We start from the raw sequence: 20,541 nt of genomic DNA, 5'->3' as shown, positions 1-20,541 counted from the left end.
AAACTGCTGTATAATGAATGTCTCTACCTAAACACAGACTTTGTCTTGAAATAAGTATTCTTGGTTCTTTCCTCCCTCAAGCCAACTCCTCCTTTCATGATCCTTCAGCAATTCCCTAATAACTACATCCTCAACCTACTGAACAAAATGCAGCCTAAATATCTAACAAATATTTTACATAAAATATGTGGCTATTTGATAGCTTATATATAAACCCAGCAGATATGGTGCGAAAATGAAAACTATATCCAGACAAAAGGAAAGGCCAACTGAAACAGTGTAAAAGCCATATATGCATTTATTGTATATCTTTAAAAATGCTATATAGTTGGCCTGACTGCACAACTAACACAGCAGTTGAAAATGCTCAAATGTGATATGGCTAGAAGTTAAATCAATGAATCTAGATAGATATCACACACTTGAGCCACACAATACAAATTATACATTGGCATTTCTGATAATTTAATTTATACCAGTTATATCAAGAAATAAAAGCTTAGGGGGAACAACGCAATGTGTGACTGTACCCGCCTCAAGCTGTTACATAAAGCATACCAGAATATATTATAAATACATAATACATATGGTAACACTGGGCATGCCATTTACTTTATTCAGCTTTTACAACAAAGCTACAGTTTGGGTAGCTTAAGCACCACCAGCAAGGACTAGTTTTCCTCTACCACAATCCTTCAAACAGTCTGGAAAGAATATTCTGGCAGCAGACATTTACTACATGCATCATACAACTCAAATCTGCATTAGGCAATATATATTACATACATTTGTATTCCATTTCTCTTTTATGAAGTAGCCTCCCTCATAAAGGTGTGATAGGCATTATTTATTTGCATAGTCTAATAAAATTAACATTGTGCAACATCTCCCACCCCATCCTGATATATAATTTTTTTGATTTGACATAGTGAAAACAATTTTAATTAATGTTTTAACATCCTTTTCTGTTAAGTACTCTGTAATGAGCCATGGATTCCCCCCACCCCCTCCAAATCACACATAAACCCATAGGGACATTCCTGGATAAAATTAGGGATGTGCTGCACTTTGGATCCAAAACTGAAACAGTACTTCAGAGCGGGCACAAAAACACATGCATTTTCTAGGGGTCCTTCAGCAAGTCCAAAAAAAAAGACACCTTGTTTAAGGAGGTGCTGACAGGTGTAATACAAGCCACATTCACTCTGAAACACGCTTCTGACTTCATATCCAAAATGTACCTCATGCCTAAATGAAATAGTACTTCAAAATGTTGTGTTGATAGAATTTTCTGACTTCGTTTTGACCGTGCCATTCAAAGAATCACTGAAAAGCACTTCCATACTTTATCTTATCTGCTTAATTGTGAGGCACCAGAGCACTTTATTAATTTTTGCATTATATAAAAATGTGATTATTAAAAATGGTATTACAGTACCACAAACTCCTTACCTGTATAAAAAAACTAAATCACCTCATTATATATTTATATTTCTATATATCTATATCTATTAGTAAATAAAAAGGTTTCTCAAACAAAGCAAGATCAGCAAGGTCATTCATAATATCAGAACACTGCTGGTTAAATCAGCCTTCCTTAATTAAACTGAATTTCAGTGAGTATTAATGTGATGTGGCAATATAGCATTAATTAAAATTCTGATAAACACTAACAAAAGAAGTTGTGAGAGGGGAAGAACCCTGATTACCACATTATATCATAAAACTAAGATTTTTAGTCCTGTTGATTATGTAGCATATACAAAAAGAAAACCAATTTAGTCTAGATTTAAATAATTATTATTTATAAATAAAAAGTCTAATAAGCCACAATTCAGTAGCAGTTTTCAGCAATAGAGCTGTTTGCACATATTGATAAAACCTACCTTTTTCACTCAATTGTGTAGAAGATTCAAAATCAATTGATTTAAATACCCAAAGTTATAATGTCAGTCCTGTTGTATTTAAACAGTGTCACATGCTGTGAAGTATAAAATAACCAGAATGGTCTTATTTTGTTCATCTTGGAAACTTGAATCACTGGTCATAATTTTGGTTGGTTCTCCCTCACTTCTTCCAGCTTAGAGAGGATCCACTGTGGAAATTCAAGAGAAATTTGAACAAATCTGAGTTAAATCAGAAGTGATTTAATTAACAAAAATGGGGAAAATTTCACAAAATAATAAAACATATACCATATATACAACACAGAAGAATTCATATGATCTGATGAATCCCACACTGACACTGGTATGGGTATAGCTTAACTCCTGGTTAAGCTACACTTCCGAGTGCAACTTCTCTGAGAAATGTCACACCCATGCCTTGCTACTTCGACCATGAAAAATTAGGGATCAGGGTTATACAACCTGGACCATTCCAGATCTATCTACAATTCCCAGCATCACTAAGACGCATGGTAAAAGAGCAATGGGAATTGCTGTTCAACAACATCTGAAGTACTTATTCAATAAGCACATATCAGCATGCTGGTAAAAAAAAAAGCATGCTGGGTTTGTACATTACATTCAGTCAATTTCTTCAGAACCGGCTATCAATATATTATGTAGTAAGAGCTTGTCAGATTCACCTTAGCATCTTCTGGCGTTCTAAAATTAATTATTTTTCCAAATTCTTTGGCATGGAATACAGACTTTACTCGTTCCTAAAATAAATAAATAAATAAACAAACAAACAAATAAATAAAACTGTCCATTAAAAATGGATTTCCAAATACCTAACAGCGCTAATTGTTCTCAATTCTAGCAAAGAATTTACAAGTTATATAATGAAATGAGCATTTGTTTAAAACTTAGAATGTCTTTCTCTTAACTTTTGCAGGTCTTCCATTCCCCGCCCCCGCAAAAAATCCTCTGACTGGCTCCCCAACTTTAAACTTCTGAACAACTAAACATTTAGTGCAGGGTGGGTGCATGGGCATCATTTTAGGACACTGCAGCAGTTAGAGCAAAAGATGCCTCACCCTCATTTATCACAAACATTTTAGGGCAGCCTGTCTTAACCTGGTATCCTCAGATATGTTGGATTTCAGCTGATTTAGCCCAGCTGTTGCTGTGTGGTGAGACACAATCTTGTCTGAGAGAGCAGACTACAGAAGTCTGCTCTGCAGCATTCTGGGACCCTTGTTTCCATACACATATACTGTATGCATGAACTCAGAGGAGACATCTTGCTAATTACTATAATTTAAATAAGCTAAAAGTTTTATATGAAGTTTAGTCAAACAATAACTTAAATATTTATTTAATATTGCACAAGATGGATTTTAAGTATAGCTATATTGATAAAACCTTTATAGAGCAGTGATTGAAAAAGGATCCCAAGTCCTTCCTGCAGTTGTAAAAGTATTTTGTTAATATGACAAAAGGGGTACGTTACTAAATACCTGGGGAAGAATCCTATCATTTTATTAATTGTTCTGCCCCTTTCATTTTGTGGAGGACAACTGCAAGAGTGTAACTCAGAAGTCCAGTTTGGCATGGGAAAGGTTCCACATCTTGACTTATGCAATGCCCCAAATGCTCTTAAATGAAAAGAGGTTAATTACTAAACTTCTTTTATTAAATGTAATATATATGTGGAAATAAGTGTGACAGAAAATTGAGAACTGCTTCAGGGTAATGGAATGGCTTTTGCTTATTGGCCAAGTCACAACTACATGGTATAGATCAAGACGAAAGAAATGCTTAAAAAGACTCTCTTCCAGTAAGCAACTTTTCTATGGTACTGAGCAAGGACAGTCATAGTTTGTGAGATGTGAAGAAAGATCGAAGTGTAATCAACAGAAGTAACAAATGAAACTCAAGTTCCATGAAAAAATGCATTTATAACACTGTCGTTTATTGGCTTGCTATTTAAGTATTATTTTTTAGAAAAATTGCTTGTTAATATAATAACCTTATATTATTTTATGAAGGTTAATCAAATAATTTGTTTTGTTCCATCTCTACCATCCATAACTATACCTTTGCTTCAATGCGCAATCTTCGTCCATCAACAATGAATGGTTTCTTGGTAAATTCATCGTAAGTGTATTGCCATTCACATGTTAACTGTCCAAATGTACCTCTTGTTACAAACAATATGCCACTGCACAAGCATATAAGACAAATCATTAAAACAAAGAGAAATATAATCATATAACTATGTTTTTGAGAAAAACATTTTAAGTAGGTTTCAACATCATATAACATCCAGTTTAAAATTCTCTCAATTCTACAGTGGGTTACTTTTATTGATTGATTTGATTTGTATAGTCACCCGATTTACAAAAGTGACTGTGGGTAGCTTACAGTTGTATAGAAGAATAAAAAACAAAAGAATTAAAAACAAAACCCAACAAGCACCCAGGATCAAAAAACAGAGTAATACCCAACAAACAGATACTTGGGATAGTATGCTTTGAAAAATGCACACGTTTTTGAATCTCAGTAGCAATTCATGTAATCAATATTTTGTATTACTCAGACCTCCAAAACTGTGCGGCAGGAACGAGACAGCAACTTCTCAGATGTCTAATGTGACCATATCTAATCATCATAGAAAAAAATTGCCATATGAGAAGCTACATTGATACAGTTTCAAAATATGTTTCTCATATGGTGTGCATGGAAATGACACTTGAGAAAAGTGTCACGACTAAAGGACTAAAGCTTCTTGAATATGAGGTACTAGTTAGGGTTTCAAACATGTATTAGCATTTTACCAGGGTAGGAAAAAATTACTTAAAATGTTTACAAGTAAATAATAAAATATAAAATATAAAATTTTAAAGTTTGCGTATGTCCTAATATGCAATATAATATGCCACAGAACTGTTTTTTTACAAAAGCTTTTCTATCCACACAAGTGAAGTAGTATGTTATATTGTACTCTTCTATTACAGACAGTAAGGATATATCTGTTGATATACAGCTTCAGTACACAATGTATTTCTATTTCATAAGCAACTGCTAGATGATAACTAGCATTGTTACTTATAAAAAAATAAAGGCTGACAGCAAACTTGCTGCATAAACTCCATGCATTTAATTTCAAGTTCTATGTATCTAACTCCAAATTCACTTTCATGCTTAAAAAAGAAGTCAACCTTATCCAGTGCAAAATTATTATTTTTTTTCTTTACTCTAATTTAAAGTGAATTTAGCACTAATTACAATCCAGATGTTTATAACAAGAACTGCAACTTTAAGAGCTGGAAATCTGTTTTTCCTTTCATCACCCCCCCCCTTTTTGGCATATTAAGATCTGAGAGTAGGGACTGTATTTATACTCACATTTCTAAGTTGCTTTGGGAACCATTCTAACTAGAGAGCACAAAAATGCTTTTTGCTTAAAATAAGAAAGTAAAACTGGAGGAATCTTACCTTTTTGTAACCATTAATAAATCTGTATTATTAACCATTGCATGTGTAAAGTATCGCAGTTTTGCAAATCTTCCATTTTCAATATTCTAAAAGAAAAAAAAAAGTTGTATAGAGTTCCCTAGAATACAGCACCTTAATTTTGAGAAAAAGATTTATATTTAATATATACTGATGCATCAAATCATATTAAAACCTTATACAAATTTGTATGAATTTCACACTTTTAATACCCTATCTATTATGATCTTACAGCTCTCTTTGCTAGCTTTATCCTGCATCTCCCTGCCTGCTTGCCCATTGATCCATCTGTCCATTCAATCACACTCCACACAATTCCTGGACTTTCTGAAATATGAGATGCAAAATGGCATAGTTTCAAGAATAATTAGTAGTCTACTCTGACGTTACTAAAACATTAAAAAAAACCTATGTATTTTTCAGGTTATATGAATTTTAAATCAGTATAGGTAACTTGGATTAATATAGTATTATTCAAGATAAAGAACAGATTCCACCCTTCTTTTGGGCAGGCTATCAGTAAACAATAGGAAAATAATCAGGGTGGTGATACTATACTTTCATACCTTCGTTTCCAAAGGTACATGTTGAAAAGCCTAAATAGTGGTTTGTATATAGGCTGTATAACTTAAGATATTAAGATAGTTTGTTCACCACATTTATGAACAAAAACGAATAAAAACACCCTCTGTGCTGAATATAACCGTCTCTCCCATTAAAGATTCTAAATACAAAATTTAATATTTTTCTTCTCAATGAATCATTATCTATCCCTCAAGTCACACATTACCCTGAGCCCAAAGACATATATATTGTATAAAAATTTAACAGAGCAATGTATTCACATCCTAGCATGATAGTTAATTTGAGATGGTTGATACATTTTGCTGTTTCTTTGAATATAAAAATTCAATACATATGCCTTGCTAAATATTTATTTGGTATTACAGATTCCTTTCACAACTAATCCACCAAAGGAATTTTTCTAGTAAAATAAAATTCTACTTTTATAAGCGTAACAGTTGAATCAGCCAGGTAAGAGGGAGGAAATCAAGCAGTCAAAAAATCATTAAGAATGATTGTTAAGGTTAAAGATTGTGTTATCAATCTGATCAGATCAAAGTCCTTGCTATCCACACAATCTGTTCCACTGAAGTAATAAATATAAAAACATCCCCAAATATGAATGAGATATTTTGGGGTGGGGGTGGGGTATATTTCATCCAAAAACAGTCATACATCTACCTAGTTCAGATTTTCCCACCCACGGTATTACCCTTTTATCAGAACTATTTCAATTTGTTGTGTTCCATATAGCATTTATATAATAAACTGAATGATCACATTGCTTTCAAAACAAGATCTCAAAAATCCTAACAGAACTCCTTGAAGGTATTATTCCTATATTTTTGCCAAAAAAAACAAAAACAAACCCCAGTAGATTACTGTGATGACTATCTTCCAGCTCACATCTAACATTTTTTTTAAAAAATGCAAGCATCTCCAATTACATACTAATTTTTTCAAAATGTACTTCTGAGGTGTACACACAGATATTTATCAAAATTGTGTGTGTGTATAAAAGCAAGATGACAGGAAACTGGTTTTAATAGTTCAAGAAAAACGTACTGAATGTTCCAACATAGTAAGTAGTTATCTAACAAGTCTTCCATGTAAGGAATCTTGACATGGAACAGAACTGGAGACAAGCTAGAAGATCCATTCCAGCACTGTGATTCTATGGTATACTGAAAATGGAGCATGCTGTCATTTTGATAAAGTTTTATTTTGTCATTTGGCTATTCTACACATCTACCTAAATGTACCAGAGTTTGGTCTTTTGTAACACCATTCTGGATTATTCTTAGTCTTAACTATTTATTTCAACATCAGCACTTTATTCAGCAAGCTTTCACTTTTCTGTATTTTTGCCAAGTAAACAAAATAGATGTATCAATGTAATTACTATGAGATGAACTCAACTCAAGGAGACTTTTCTCAAATATTTACATTACAAATACAGTGTATTTTTTATTGCCAGGGAGAGGGAAAGACACTTGTGAGATTCTCTGCTTGAGGGACCAAATCACTAGAGCTGCTTTTGATACCTTCTGACGTATTCTAATGGAGTAGCTCCATCTTTGCCCTGCTTTCGGCTACTAACCTTTTTTTGGCTTGTGCCCTCTTTCATATTTTCCAGACCGGGTTGAATGAATTGGAACTATATATTGTTTCTGGAACAGTTGTTGTTACATCAAACAACTGATGGAGAGCTCTGCAGCAGGTCATTATTTTTGTAAATACAGATCTCCTTTAGTGGATCCTCTCATCCACTGTTCTGGCACTGAATATGCTGTAATTAATTGATTTATCTACAAATACATATCCACATCTAATGTAACTTTAGTAAGTTCAGAAATGATCTACCAATCTGGAATTACATATGTACAATGTCCCGTTTGGAAATGAAAACCCAACTGAGAAAATTCCACTGTAGTGCTGGCAACACTTGCCCTGTGAAATAAAATGAATTTCCTGGTTCACTGGATCATATGTTTAACCTGAGTGACACCATTTGTCAATAAGTAGTTATGTTTATTTGTCAGACAGCTGCAAAAGGGATCCTGTAAAGTTACCTGCTGTGGTAGATCTCCAAATATGGTATGCAGGCCTCTGAAGTTAGCTGCTATGACAATCAGATACCAAACAGGGTTTATAACTTTGGTTGCACTTGTTCTTTAATATGCATTACAACTATGCATTTTCTTACAATTATATTCTTACAGCCATGGAACTGTCTTTTTCTTATCATATTTTATAGCTACATTTCCATCTTCAATTGTAACAACTTTTCCTAAAAACTGAATCCCTTCAAGCCCTATATGGAAAGGTAATAATGCCAGCATTTAAAGGAAGTGTTATGATCAACGTAGCCCATTTGTTTGTCCTTTCTGTTTAGACCAAATCTTTACAACAACTAGAAGAACTGAGAAAGGCAAGTTCTATGCTTCTTTCTCTTAGTTTTGTCAAGGCTGCAGTTAGCATAATCTATAAGGGTTGTACAAACAGCACAGTAAGAAGCTCTGGGCTGGAGGTTCACTTCAGTTATATCCTTAGACAATATCAGAAAATAGACCACAGAAGGATCCAAAGCATAACAATCTTGTGCCAGCCCTGAGGGTAAGGGGAAATTTTATGAATATTATAAATTTCCTGATTTAGAGAATCTTGTTCTTAAAGTCTCTCTGCATACTTCCACCTCCATCGCTTTTAAAAAACTTAAGATCTCAGAGATGTTCATACACTTATCCACTTTGCTTTAAAAGAAAATGACCAGCCAGTATGTGAAATTGTTAATTTTTGGATTTCAAAGACTCCAAGCTGTATTTCAGCTTCAAAGACACCAAACTTATATATAATCTAATAGTTCCCTACCAGAGTTCAATTTAAATTCCCTATTACATTGTTTCAACGTGTTATTTTCATCCTATTCATGGGAAGCAAGTTTTAAATACCATACCATACTGGAAAACTCCAGCTATTAATGGATAGTTCAGTTGTAATTTGTGGTCTGGTCATTTCTGAAGTTACCTAATATTTATAATCAGGAACCAAATCTAATTGACATAAAGGATTTTAGGAGTGATAAAGGTGTCATGCCCTTACTGGATTCTACTTTTATAATGTTCACAGAAAGAACCAGGAATTTTTTTCTTGTTTCCTGGGTAAACTATTTTCCAGTCATATAGCTGATCTTAAGAAAAATATCTACCCAGTTCCTATATTCAGAATCATAAATAATTCCTGGATGATGAAGCAACAGGGTAAAGGGAGGCACCTATCCTACTTCTATTATTTATCGTGCTTCTGCATTCCTCAAAAAGAATGTTTTATTGATCCATAAATTTAATGTGAGACACAATTGTTCTTTATATGACTTAGGCTTATGGTAGCTGTCATAATGCAGAGATAATACTCCACCAATTAAAGATGCCCATTCCTTTAGCCTCTGTACTAAGTTTATGAAAAGAATAAAATTTTATTTGCACTGACAAAAAGTTCAGGACAGGCTTGGAAAGAAAAACATTATTTATCTTTTTAAAGAAAAACCCTCTATAATAGGCCCAGATTTTCTTACAAGAGATCGCTTTTTGTTTATCAACAAACCCAATATTTCAAGCAAAAAAAAAAAAAAAGAGGCCATGTCCTGACTGAGCAAAAACCACGTCGAGACGAGTGTTTTATTACTGCTAAAGTAGACAGAAAATCCTACCAAACTGAAGAAGCATGGGAAAACCCAGACAGATAAACCCCAAAAGTCAAGGCGGGTCTATTCTGGGTTTCTTTGAATGACAGCTCAAATTCTCTAAACTTTGCATGCGTTTTCCCCCCTGGATAGGGGCCCCTTCCTGCTCACCATCAGTACTCATGACAGGCCATTTGACTGAAAAATTATTGAAGATCAGTGAGTAGATTACAAATTGGATTGTTGAAAACATTTTGATTATATTCCTGAAGACCCATCCCAGGAAATAATCTATTGCAAATCCAAGTTTCTTTCTTGTGTTCTGATAAGAAAAGTAAGCTTTAAAATTACATCTTTTAAAGCTATATTTTCTTAGGAAAACCAGGTTTTTATAGCACCATTACTAAATAGCATGAAAAAGAAACTTTATAAAATGGCTGATAAACCACAGAATATAAACCTAATATATAATTACAAGATGGTCCCTGGACCTTCATTGCCTGATGCAGAAATATACCCATATACAGACTTCTATGTATGCTTCTTCTAACCTCTGAGTAAAAACAAAACAGCAGCAGAAAAAAATCCAATTTAGGTCCTCTATGTTTTGGAAGCTTCAGTTATTTAAGATCAAGCTTAGAATGGAGGGGATTTCTTACTCTAGATCATTTATAAACAGATCACAGAACAGATTCTATGCAGAATTATAAAAATAATATTTGAATATTCTTAATTTTCTTCTGTAGGCACGAAGCAAAATTGCAAATAGCAAATTGGCTCATTAGTAATATGTCTTTTACTGGCTGGCCATCCAAATACTTCAAATTTGTACTATTTCTGTATACACTTACTTACAGGTCATTATTAGAGTTTCATTTTAATCAGAGAATTAAAAGAAAAATGCCTGTATTCACTCTACATTTAAAAAGGTAATTTAAACTAAATGAATGTATAAAAGCAAAAAATATGGTAAACTATGTATCTGAGGATGAAAGTATGTAAGACATAAAAGTATCTTTATAAATAAATCAATTTTGATGTAGTACATTTTTCCACGGAAATTTAGAAGGGAAAGTATGGGTAGGAAAAATGATGTGAAGATTTGAACAGAACAGATCAATCTTTTCTTATATATAGTTATTTATTGTTATTACAGAATAAAGACAATATACCTAAAAAGAATATAAGACAACATTAACATCCACAATGTATATGACAACACAAGATACTGTTTTCATATATAAAAGGACTTTTGTCTAAAAAATGCACAAATGATTTAAAGCATCAAATCAAAATAATGAAATGGAAAATATAGTATTTTAAAAAGCACTATATAATCTTCTGACAATATTCTCAATCAAGTTATTGTCACAAGATTATGGTCAATGTCAAACAATGTTTCAATGTAACAGTTGAAATAAAGACAAGTTAAACAACAATTTATTTTCATTTATGTTGAAGTATCAGAATATATTTTAAAATTTACATTTAAAACACAATTTTATAACAATTATTGTAATTTTTTTCTCTGGCAGTCTCACAAACCCCCCCCCCCCAGTAACATTCAGCTGTTGTAATTCAACAAATAAGGCATACATTATTATCCTAACTGTCATCAACATCATCATCAACATCATCATCATCATCATTATCACTACCACTAATATGGCACATAGTCCATTTCCTGTAGGCCTGTCTTTTCTGTAAGCATGGGTAAGAGAAGAAAGAAGCAGAAGGGTTAGTTGATGCTAGTCAATTTGAGTTGAAATTTTAAATGCAAAAGAAAGAGTGAAAGTAGAAAACTAAAGGTGAGATGTAGCTTTTGAATTTTAGCATGCAGAAGAAAATCTCTTAATTAGTGATATGTTAATCCTGTTATTACAACCTCTTACTCAACTAACTACCTCTAAGATGCCCTAAGATTTTTTTGAATTTATAAAGCACAGGCAAAATTGGCTCATGGCTATGCAAAGTAAAATAATTTACATTTTCTATGTCACTGAACTTATCAATTTTACAACTAAAGCATAAAATGGAAAACCTTGAAAAAAGGTAACTTGTGATCCAAACAGCTTTGCTCTTGTTTTCAATAGATTTCCTTCCTTCCTTGGAATGTAATGTAACTCCCTGGAGGCATACCAGATTTATGGATCATGGTACCAACTACTCAGTGCTAAAATTAAAATTTGTAAATAAATTTGAACATGCTATAATTGCAATTCATGAATACTTCCTAATTGACTGTATACTAATATCTCTAGTCTAATTTGCACAGATTTAGACAGCAGGATGTGAAATGAGTGGTTGTGTTCTCTTGCTCTACTAGAATATAGGAGGGAAAGTTGTGCAACTGTTTGACAGGCGGTCAAGTTCTTTTTATTTTTATTATTGTTGTTACTGCTATGAGGCTAGAACTACAAAGCTTCAGCTGAATCCAAATTTCTACAACTTTGAGGTAGAATCTAGCTAATCTAGTTATTAGGCTGTTTAGAAGCTGTGTTTACTGTAGTCATTTACATGTTATTTAAGAAGTAAACAGTTACTACACACTCATGTTATTGACATATTTCTTTCTTCCCTTTGAAGATAGCTTCAACAGGAAAAACAAATTAAAATTCTACAAAATAACGAAAAAAGCTTTGACAAGAGAATGGATTAATTTAAAATGTTATAATATGAATTCCCTCATCAATTTTTCTGAAATTTCTAAGCAATAATTAGCATTCCAAGCAGTGTATCTTTTGTAACATTTACCACAAATTTTAAAATAAAAAAAATGTGTAACAATGTAAGAACATTGGTTAAATGCATTAAGTTTACCTTCAAGATTATCTATCACTGTTTCTTGTTTTGCATTAAGCCACTACTTTAAACTTAAGGTTTTGGAAAGAATTCTAATAAATGGTTTGTTGATTTTAACCAATACTAGAAAACAGTTTATCTATTGTCCTGCATACTCATTATGACTATTTCTGCTAAGCATGGTGTGTGGACTGTCTTTTATATAAATTGTTGATTGTTGCCAGTTTGGGTTTTTATTGTCTGTATTTTTTATGTATCACCAATAGGAATGGAGTATATAAAATCATGCTATTAAAAAAATGAATTTCTCAAATCTGAAAACAGATTGTTTGAAAACATTTTCAAAACAGAAAAAGTAAAAATAATAAAATTTAAATACACTTAACATTTGAAAAATTCCCCTAAGTATAAATTTAAGACTGTTCTCTATATTAAAAATGCCACTTAAAATATTTGAAATAAAGTAAAACAAACAACATTACTAAAACTTTAATTTCCTTTGAAATGAGATTTTAGGTGTTCAGCTAGAGGTAAAAATTATGTTTCTGAACCATATTAACTCATATTTCTAAATATACAGAAATGTATATTTTCACATATTAGATTTAATGACTGTCACTGACTTAAAAAATAAATATTCTTTATAGACTGTATTATTACATGAAAATAGCAGGGACTACATTTCATCTAGTAAAAGCAGTAATATGTATCGATGGTCCTATACACAAATAAATGGTTCCATGCATGTAGAAAGGGGACTAGCAGGAAGGAAAAAAATGATGTCTAAGGGGGTTTAATAATCTCCTGACTCTGCAGAAGGTCAGATATATTTTCATAAATAAGTCTCTATTGGCTATTATTTTTGGGAAAAAAAAAATGAATATAGTTTTAAATGACGTTACCTAAAAAGAATATTTTCACTACTGGAACCAAGAGGCACATTATCATATTCTTGAAATTATCATTCAAAATGTGATTCAAATTTATGACAAGTTAAATAAAATATTCTGCAGTGGTTAAATACAATTCATTCTACTTCTAGAAAAATAAAGATATATTCAAATAAATAATGTATAATATGTCACATTAAATATATGTCATATATATTTCATCATTTACTCTCTTCACCTGTAACATTTGACTTCCAGCACCATCTCTTAATCTGTATGGTCGAATGACTCCATCGTCCGCAAAAAAGCGTGGAGGACGCAGGCTTGTGACATCTTCAGAAGCATTTGTAGCTCTGAAATTACAAGTTAAAGATTATGTACTTAGAGATAATATTGGCATACATACAGTATTTAAAATATACAATCTACGCTTTGTAGAGCAAGGTTAAATAACAATTTTTTTTTCAAAATTTCTCTGATCAGTACTGTTTAATAAATATGTTAATTTTTATACCAATATGCAGACATTGAGAGCCAGTTTGGTGTAAAATAAAGAAAATGTTAACATAAATGAGAATTATTTGTATTTCAGATACTGAAAATATGTAAGGAGAATTCACAAACTTAATGAGAAAAAAATCGTCATTATTACACTCTTGCCTTTTAATTCCTTGAAAAGTGCTGCTAGCCATATCTATTATTCCTCCAGTGGGCCTTGCCACTGCTCCCACTAATCCTTTTCCAACTCCTTTGAAGAAACCTGCTGCTCCTTCTTTTTGGGCTCCTAGAGGGAAAAACAACAACGTTTAAAGGAAGCATTAAATAAAAATCTATATAAAAAATATTAAAAGCTCCACTGAAAGTTATTTTACCATTTTTTTTCAACTGGAAAAAACTGGGGAACTTTAGTAAGATACCCTTCCCCATGGCTTTCTAAAGCCAAATCAGACTGAGAGCAAAACATCTGGCTTTCTGACTGCAGCCTTGTAAAGGAAGAAATGGGAGAAACAGCTTTACAGCAGCAGCAGAGAACACAGTAACCACGATAAAAGGTGAATTGTTCTTCCTATTTGTGAGGACATCCATTACATGATACCCCCCACCCAAAATGCCCTTGCAGCCTGCCCATATCCAGTCAAGTAGTGAAGCTATTACAAATGAGTTCAAATTAAGAAAAACCCCGTTAATTTACAATACTTTCATACTGTGACATAAAGTTAACACATCCTTAAATGCTATAATACGCAAAAGTTTTTTTTTAAAAAAAATCAAAGCATCATTTTACGAACAGTAACTTACCTCTAATTGGCTTAGTTACTATTCCTGTTATTCCACTGACAAAACCCTGTGAATAGACAGAAATATTCCAATTTTCCCCCCGAAATGGAGTACATATTTTAAGTATTCTCTTGTGTTAAAAATATGAATAATTTGTATTTGCCAAAGTACTGAATCACAAAAGTAATTAATTTAATTTGTATTTCCTATATCCATCTCAAGTGTCAAACCTCATGTGGCGCAGAGTGGTAGGCGACAGTATTGCAAATGAAACTCTCCCCACGACCTGGGTTTGATCCCAGCAGAAGCTGGATTCTTGGGTAGCCGGCTCAGGTCGAATCAGCCTTCTATCCTTCCGAGGTCGGTACAATGAGTACCCAGCTCGCTGGGGAAGGTGACAACTGGGGAGGGCAATGGCAAACCACCCCGCTCTATAGTCTGCTGAGAAAACGTTGCGAAAGCAGCATCCCCCCGAAGGGTCAGACATGACTCAGCGCTTGCACAGGGGACCTTTCACCTTTCATCATATCGAGTGTCAACCTAAATCCTAATAAACTTTACCATGAATAAAATTTAAATAAAGTATACAGTAACTTATGACTGAACTTTCCCACCTCTTGAGATCTACTATTCTTGAGGCCATTCTAAACATTCAAATGCATGATATTTCTTACAGATACTAAGCCTTTTCCTCCACGAGTAAAGCCCTCCTTCAGGCCAGCAGGTTGCTTATTCATAGCTTCCCGTCGTTTCTGCTGATAATCGTCATCCATAGTTATTGCTGCTACACCTTTAGCCATAGCACCAGTTATTCTTGAAGCAGCACCGGCTAATCCACCTATTAGCACAATTTTTTAAAATTAAAAATAGTAAAAGCACAATATATATTGACAGTATGTAGTATTTTTGAATCCATGTTAAAGATAATATTTACCAACAGCGCCACCGACTAAGGCTTTCAGTCCTAGTGCCATCCCCTCTACAAACTCTTCCGGACCCTGGATAGCCCCCTGAGTCAACAGAACAGAACAAAATACAGAAAAAAAATATCCTGGTTTAGTTATCAATGGTAAATTCTTCCAATGAAAAAAAAGTAAAGCAAAAACAAACAAGCACGAAAAGTAAAGCCTTGGACAATGAGGTCCAAAGCTGTTTATGGCTAAGATAAGCAGCTGATTCTTATTAAAACTGAAAAACAAAAGTTATTACACTTGTTCCTCTTCTACTGTGACTGACGAATTTCAAAACTTGCTATCATTCCACATTTCTGTAGAATTTCATGTAAAGTGGATGTGACCTTTTATAGCAAGCATTTACAAACACAGCAAATCCTTGTATAGATAATAAGCATACCTGATAAGGCTCATAAAAGAATGCTTCAACTCCTTCAGACAAATCTCTTATGAATCCAAATGGATTGCCCAAAACATCCAGACCAAGAACAAGAACATACATTTGTTTAATAGCCTGAAATGAAAATCAGGTTTTATGAAAAATAGTTCTTAATAGTCGTTAATTTGAAACAATTGACATTTACTCTTTTCTGTAAATGTACTGATACAATGAATGTTTTAAATGCATGAAGTCTAAACTAAACATGCCTTTTCGGACTTCCTTTTGAAGAAGGGATTCTAACACTGTGGAGAAACAGAAATGGCTAATTTCCAGCCACAACAAAAGATGGATACTCTTCTATAAGAAAAGCAATTTCTTGCTTTTCAGTAATTTTAGCCAACAAATGAACAATGATTAACACATATATTAGCTAGAGCGCTAAATTCCTGAAAGAGTTTTCTTTTCTTTTAAAAAAAAAAATGCTTCCCAGGTGGAAATATTTCCTGTCCAACCCCCCCACCCCCAACATTGTTGTCATAATTATTCAGAAATCCAGGATTTTGTATTGCTGTGACTGGGTAGTATTGTTTCCTGAAAAGCAGAAGTTAGAAGCAAATGAAGTTTTAGATCATATTTTTATTGTTATTTTTCCATGTTTCTGAACATTTAAAAACATTATTCTGTCAACGTGTAAAGATAAAGTCCATCACTGTTACATGTGTACTTGAAAAAGCAGAACAGAAGCAAGAAAACTATAGGAAGGTTCTGTACAAGTTTGGTACAACTTTGGTGAGTCTGAATTTTATCTCACATTAGATTTTCCAGACAGATGCCATGGTTTAAATGGGATGGATGGATGGATGGGCAGGTGGATGGACAGAAAAGATTGTGTAATCCTTGACTGCCAGGGCTGGAATTTCATGGCTTTTATGTATGGTAGTGTCTGACACTCTAAGTCAAGGAAAGAAGGCAACCTAGATTTTCAAAGGGGCCACATACCAAGTGCTGCTTCTGAAAGATTAAAATGATTTCCTATTTGTCTTTGGGACTGTGTCTCTCTGGAAAAAGTGACATATCCTTTCCTGACAATAAAGAAAGATTCTGGTTACAGAGCTCATATGGAAAGAAGCTGCATAGAAATTTTGATAGAAGAAAATTCCATTCTGGGAAAGTTTGGGAGTTTAGGATTCTTCTCTTTTCAATGAAGCAACGAAGAAACCCTAGTAAATGAATAATAGATGATACTAAATCTATTTCTGTATTATTTATATTCCTATGACAAGACACACTGGAAGATAGATACAATGATGCAGGTGGCAAAGTTGCTTCTTATGGGAACTTTATCTGATTACAAAGAATTCTACACCAGGTCATAGTATCTGGCAGTCACCAGACTTCACTAGACTTCAATAATATATAAGCACATTTAGTATATATTAAAACTCAAAAAATCTTAAGACTGTATCAGGATCTAGCTTTTTATTTTTTCTCTTAATATGGACAGAAACTGAGAATTAAAAGGATATAGCACAAATGAGATATAATTTATAGTGCCCCCATGTTTAAAATATTTAGTATTCAAGCTAGCTTGAAGCTAGGCTGGTAATTGTATGAAATCGGCAGATAAATTCCAGTAGATCTTATATCATGAGAAGGAAAACCTTGTGCTGTTTACTGCCAAATAGTGGATTTAGAGCGAGTATTTTGCCTTCTATTACCACCTAGTGGTCTGTTGAGAGCATCCCTTCATTATGTATAATAATCTGCTATTTAGTCAGTGGAACACAGCATCTGGAGCTTGCAAAAGCCTGAACATGGGAAGCAGAGACATCCATGGAATGTGAGTGTGTGTATGTGAGAGAGAAATTATGAAATAAGCTTTGCACTGTTGTGATGTGGACTCTAAGGATCTTTTGTACACATGTCATGACCATGCATATGTGTATGAAAGAGGTGGAGCTTGCAACACAATGCTTGTTTTGTCATTGTGATCCTGTAGATGCCTCTGCCTGGCTTTGTCAAGGACAGAAGGCTGTAGATGCTACTGTGAGGCTGACTGATGCTTGCTCTAAAACATGCTGTCAATCCCCGTTTTGGGCAGACTTTGTGCTTCCATCTGTATTCTGACTCTGTGCAGGTTTCTTAACTCCTAGAACTTATTCTTTAGTTTCATGGGATGACTGCTGTTTGAGATGCAAAGCAAAGGTGCGTTTAAAAAAAAAAGATATCTGTTTTCAAAGAACCATTTGAAGCTTACAGAAACAACCAAAGAAAAAAGATAAATGAAGTTGTTTGAAAAAGAGTAAGAAAATACCTGTTTAAAGAGTTTCTCTAGCTAAATAATGTGTTTGGTTCCTGAACCAGAGGAATGGAAGTTACTGGGGGAGCAAACTTTTTTTAAAAATGAAAATCTCTAGGGCCAGATGGACTGCACCCTAGAGTTTTGAAGAAACTTGCTAATGATCTGACCAAACCCATGTGTTATCTGAGAAATTGTGAAGAATGGGTAAGGGTAAATGCTGTTCCCATCTTTAGAAAGGAAAAAAGTTCCTTCGCTACCTAGGATGAAATACCTTAGGCCCTTGAATTTTAAATAGATTTCAGGTAAATAATTATTTAATGGTTTTGTTTCTATCAACCTTAAGGTGTAATCTTCCCTTTCAATTGGGTCTTCAGAACTGCCTACTGGAACATATTCCTTCACATTACAAGTTGAACAGTTTTATCTTTCATTTTTTATCTATTATTATTTTTTCTTCTATTTTTCTGAACACATTTGGAAAACTCCTTGCTGTTGTTATTCATTCTCAGCTCACACTTTCCAGCAACATTTCTCGCTTAGATTATTCCAAAATCTAATTAACCTCTAGTTAAGAAGACTGGAGTGACTGTTGTATAAAACCTCCCCCCCACAACACACACACAAAGCACACACATACCTGAGAAGCTCTTACATATTTTTTCTTATTGTTGTATTACTTTTATTTTTTTTACTCCATTTTTCTTGCTATTTTATTAAAATATTTTATTAAATATATAAATATTTATAATATAATATTTATATTAATAAAAGGAAAATAAAGAAAGGAAAAAAGACAACTGGGTCATTGTCTGATAGAGGATACATTTTTTGCTTCCCCCTAGCTAAACAGTGTAGCATTTCAGCCACACAGAAAAATGCTCATATGGTCAATTCATATTGGCTTATACTAACCTGCTTTGAATAATGCATGATAACTGCCCACTGCAATTGTTGGGTAGTACAGAAGTGATAGTTCAGCTCAAAGAAGGCCAATCTAAAACAGACAAATCACATATATAAATGCAAAATAAAATAAAGTATAAGCATTATTCTAATTAAAATCCTCTGTATTAATATAGTCCACATACTTAAGAACAACATCCTGCACATCTGTGAGTGTGGCCCCAATGCTCTTTAACAAGAGGTTTAAGGACTGAACTGGAATCAATTCCTTGTGTTTCTCGTGCCTGTTGCTCTCTTCTCCACCAGTACTGAGTGAAAAGCTTAAATGCAACTGAAAGGAAAAACAATAAAAGGAGTTGGAAGACTCTTAAAGCCTTAAATAATGTCCTAATTCTTAAATATTTTTTTGTTGCTGTGAGAATTATTATCTGTCAATAGCTACAGTCATACAATCCATGCCAGTGTTGCAGATAATCATCTATTTTGTTCTGTCAACTGCTTTTGCAATATATATTTTTTTAATTGGAAAATCAACCTTTGTTATAATTTGCATTGTTCTGCAATACAGGTAGTTCTTGTTTAGCAACTGCCTCGTTTAGTGTCTGTTTCAAGTTAGGACAGTGATGAAAAAGTAACTTGCAACCAATCCTCCCATTTACAACCTTTGCAGGTCTGTAAAGCAAAGGAAAGCTGATCATAAGTACAGTCAGTTTCACTTAGCAACCACTTCACTTAATGACTGAGTTGCCGGTCCCAATTGTGGTCGCTACATGAGAACTACTCGTAAAAACAATTGGGAGTATAGCAATCCCTTAAAAATTGCAACTAAACCTAATATACTTCTTTTGTACATAATTTTCCAAAAAAACTCTTAATTGTTGGATGTATCTTTCCCCCCAATTTTTTTGAAATTTTTTAATGTGGAAAATGATTGATGCTACTCAATTTTATTGGCTATTATCTGTTGAATTAAGTATTTATTATAGTAGCCTGCATCATTCTGCTCCTGCTGAAATCTATGTTTGTGTTTTTACATTCATAACCTGTAGGTCTTAGTAAAAGTCCTGCTACTTTTTCCCTAAGAGCATTGGAGCTTACTAAAATGACATTTTTTTACAGAAATCTCCTCTTAGATTAGATATACTGAGATGATTTCATTCTTATTTAGCACCCATTGCTAGCTGTGTCTATTTAAACAAGCAAATGCCACACTGATGGCTACCTTGATTGGAGAGATATGAAAATATTCATATAAACTGATTTGTGATGTATCAGTTGACATTGCATTCTTCAATTCTTCCTGTGCAGATTCTACATCCTTTTTAAAAAGTTCAGCCTGTGAAAAAATTGACAACAGATAATAATTCTTAAATCTTTATA

General features: G+C 33.4%; 1 protein-coding gene across 1 annotated transcript in view; it reads right to left on the bottom strand.

Annotated features, from left to right (window-relative positions):
• Positions 1–280: 280 nt before the first annotated feature.
• Positions 281–20,541, bottom strand: part of VPS13A (vacuolar protein sorting 13 homolog A) — a 140,214-nt gene continuing 119,953 nt past the window's right edge. The window contains exons 60-72 of the mRNA XM_063295163.1: positions 20,384–20,497; positions 19,347–19,492; positions 19,171–19,252; positions 15,975–16,088; positions 15,556–15,631; positions 15,296–15,459; positions 14,643–14,688; positions 14,004–14,127; positions 13,582–13,696; positions 5,388–5,473; positions 3,987–4,110; positions 2,591–2,665; positions 281–2,095 (exon numbers count right to left, since the gene is read on the bottom strand). Coding sequence (XP_063151233.1) covers positions 2,045–2,095; positions 2,591–2,665; positions 3,987–4,110; positions 5,388–5,473; positions 13,582–13,696; positions 14,004–14,127; positions 14,643–14,688; positions 15,296–15,459; positions 15,556–15,631; positions 15,975–16,088; positions 19,171–19,252; positions 19,347–19,492; positions 20,384–20,497 — 1,317 coding nt within the window. The 3' untranslated portion in view covers positions 281–2,044. The remainder of the gene's footprint in view (positions 2,096–2,590; positions 2,666–3,986; positions 4,111–5,387; positions 5,474–13,581; positions 13,697–14,003; positions 14,128–14,642; positions 14,689–15,295; positions 15,460–15,555; positions 15,632–15,974; positions 16,089–19,170; positions 19,253–19,346; positions 19,493–20,383; positions 20,498–20,541) is intronic.

The sequence above is a fragment of the Candoia aspera genome, chromosome 2 (genome assembly GCF_035149785.1).
Source record: "Candoia aspera isolate rCanAsp1 chromosome 2, rCanAsp1.hap2, whole genome shotgun sequence".
Lineage (NCBI taxonomy): Eukaryota > Metazoa > Chordata > Lepidosauria > Squamata > Boidae > Candoia > Candoia aspera.
Note: the sequence above shows the minus strand (reverse complement) of the source record. Positions and strands in the feature narration are given on the sequence as shown.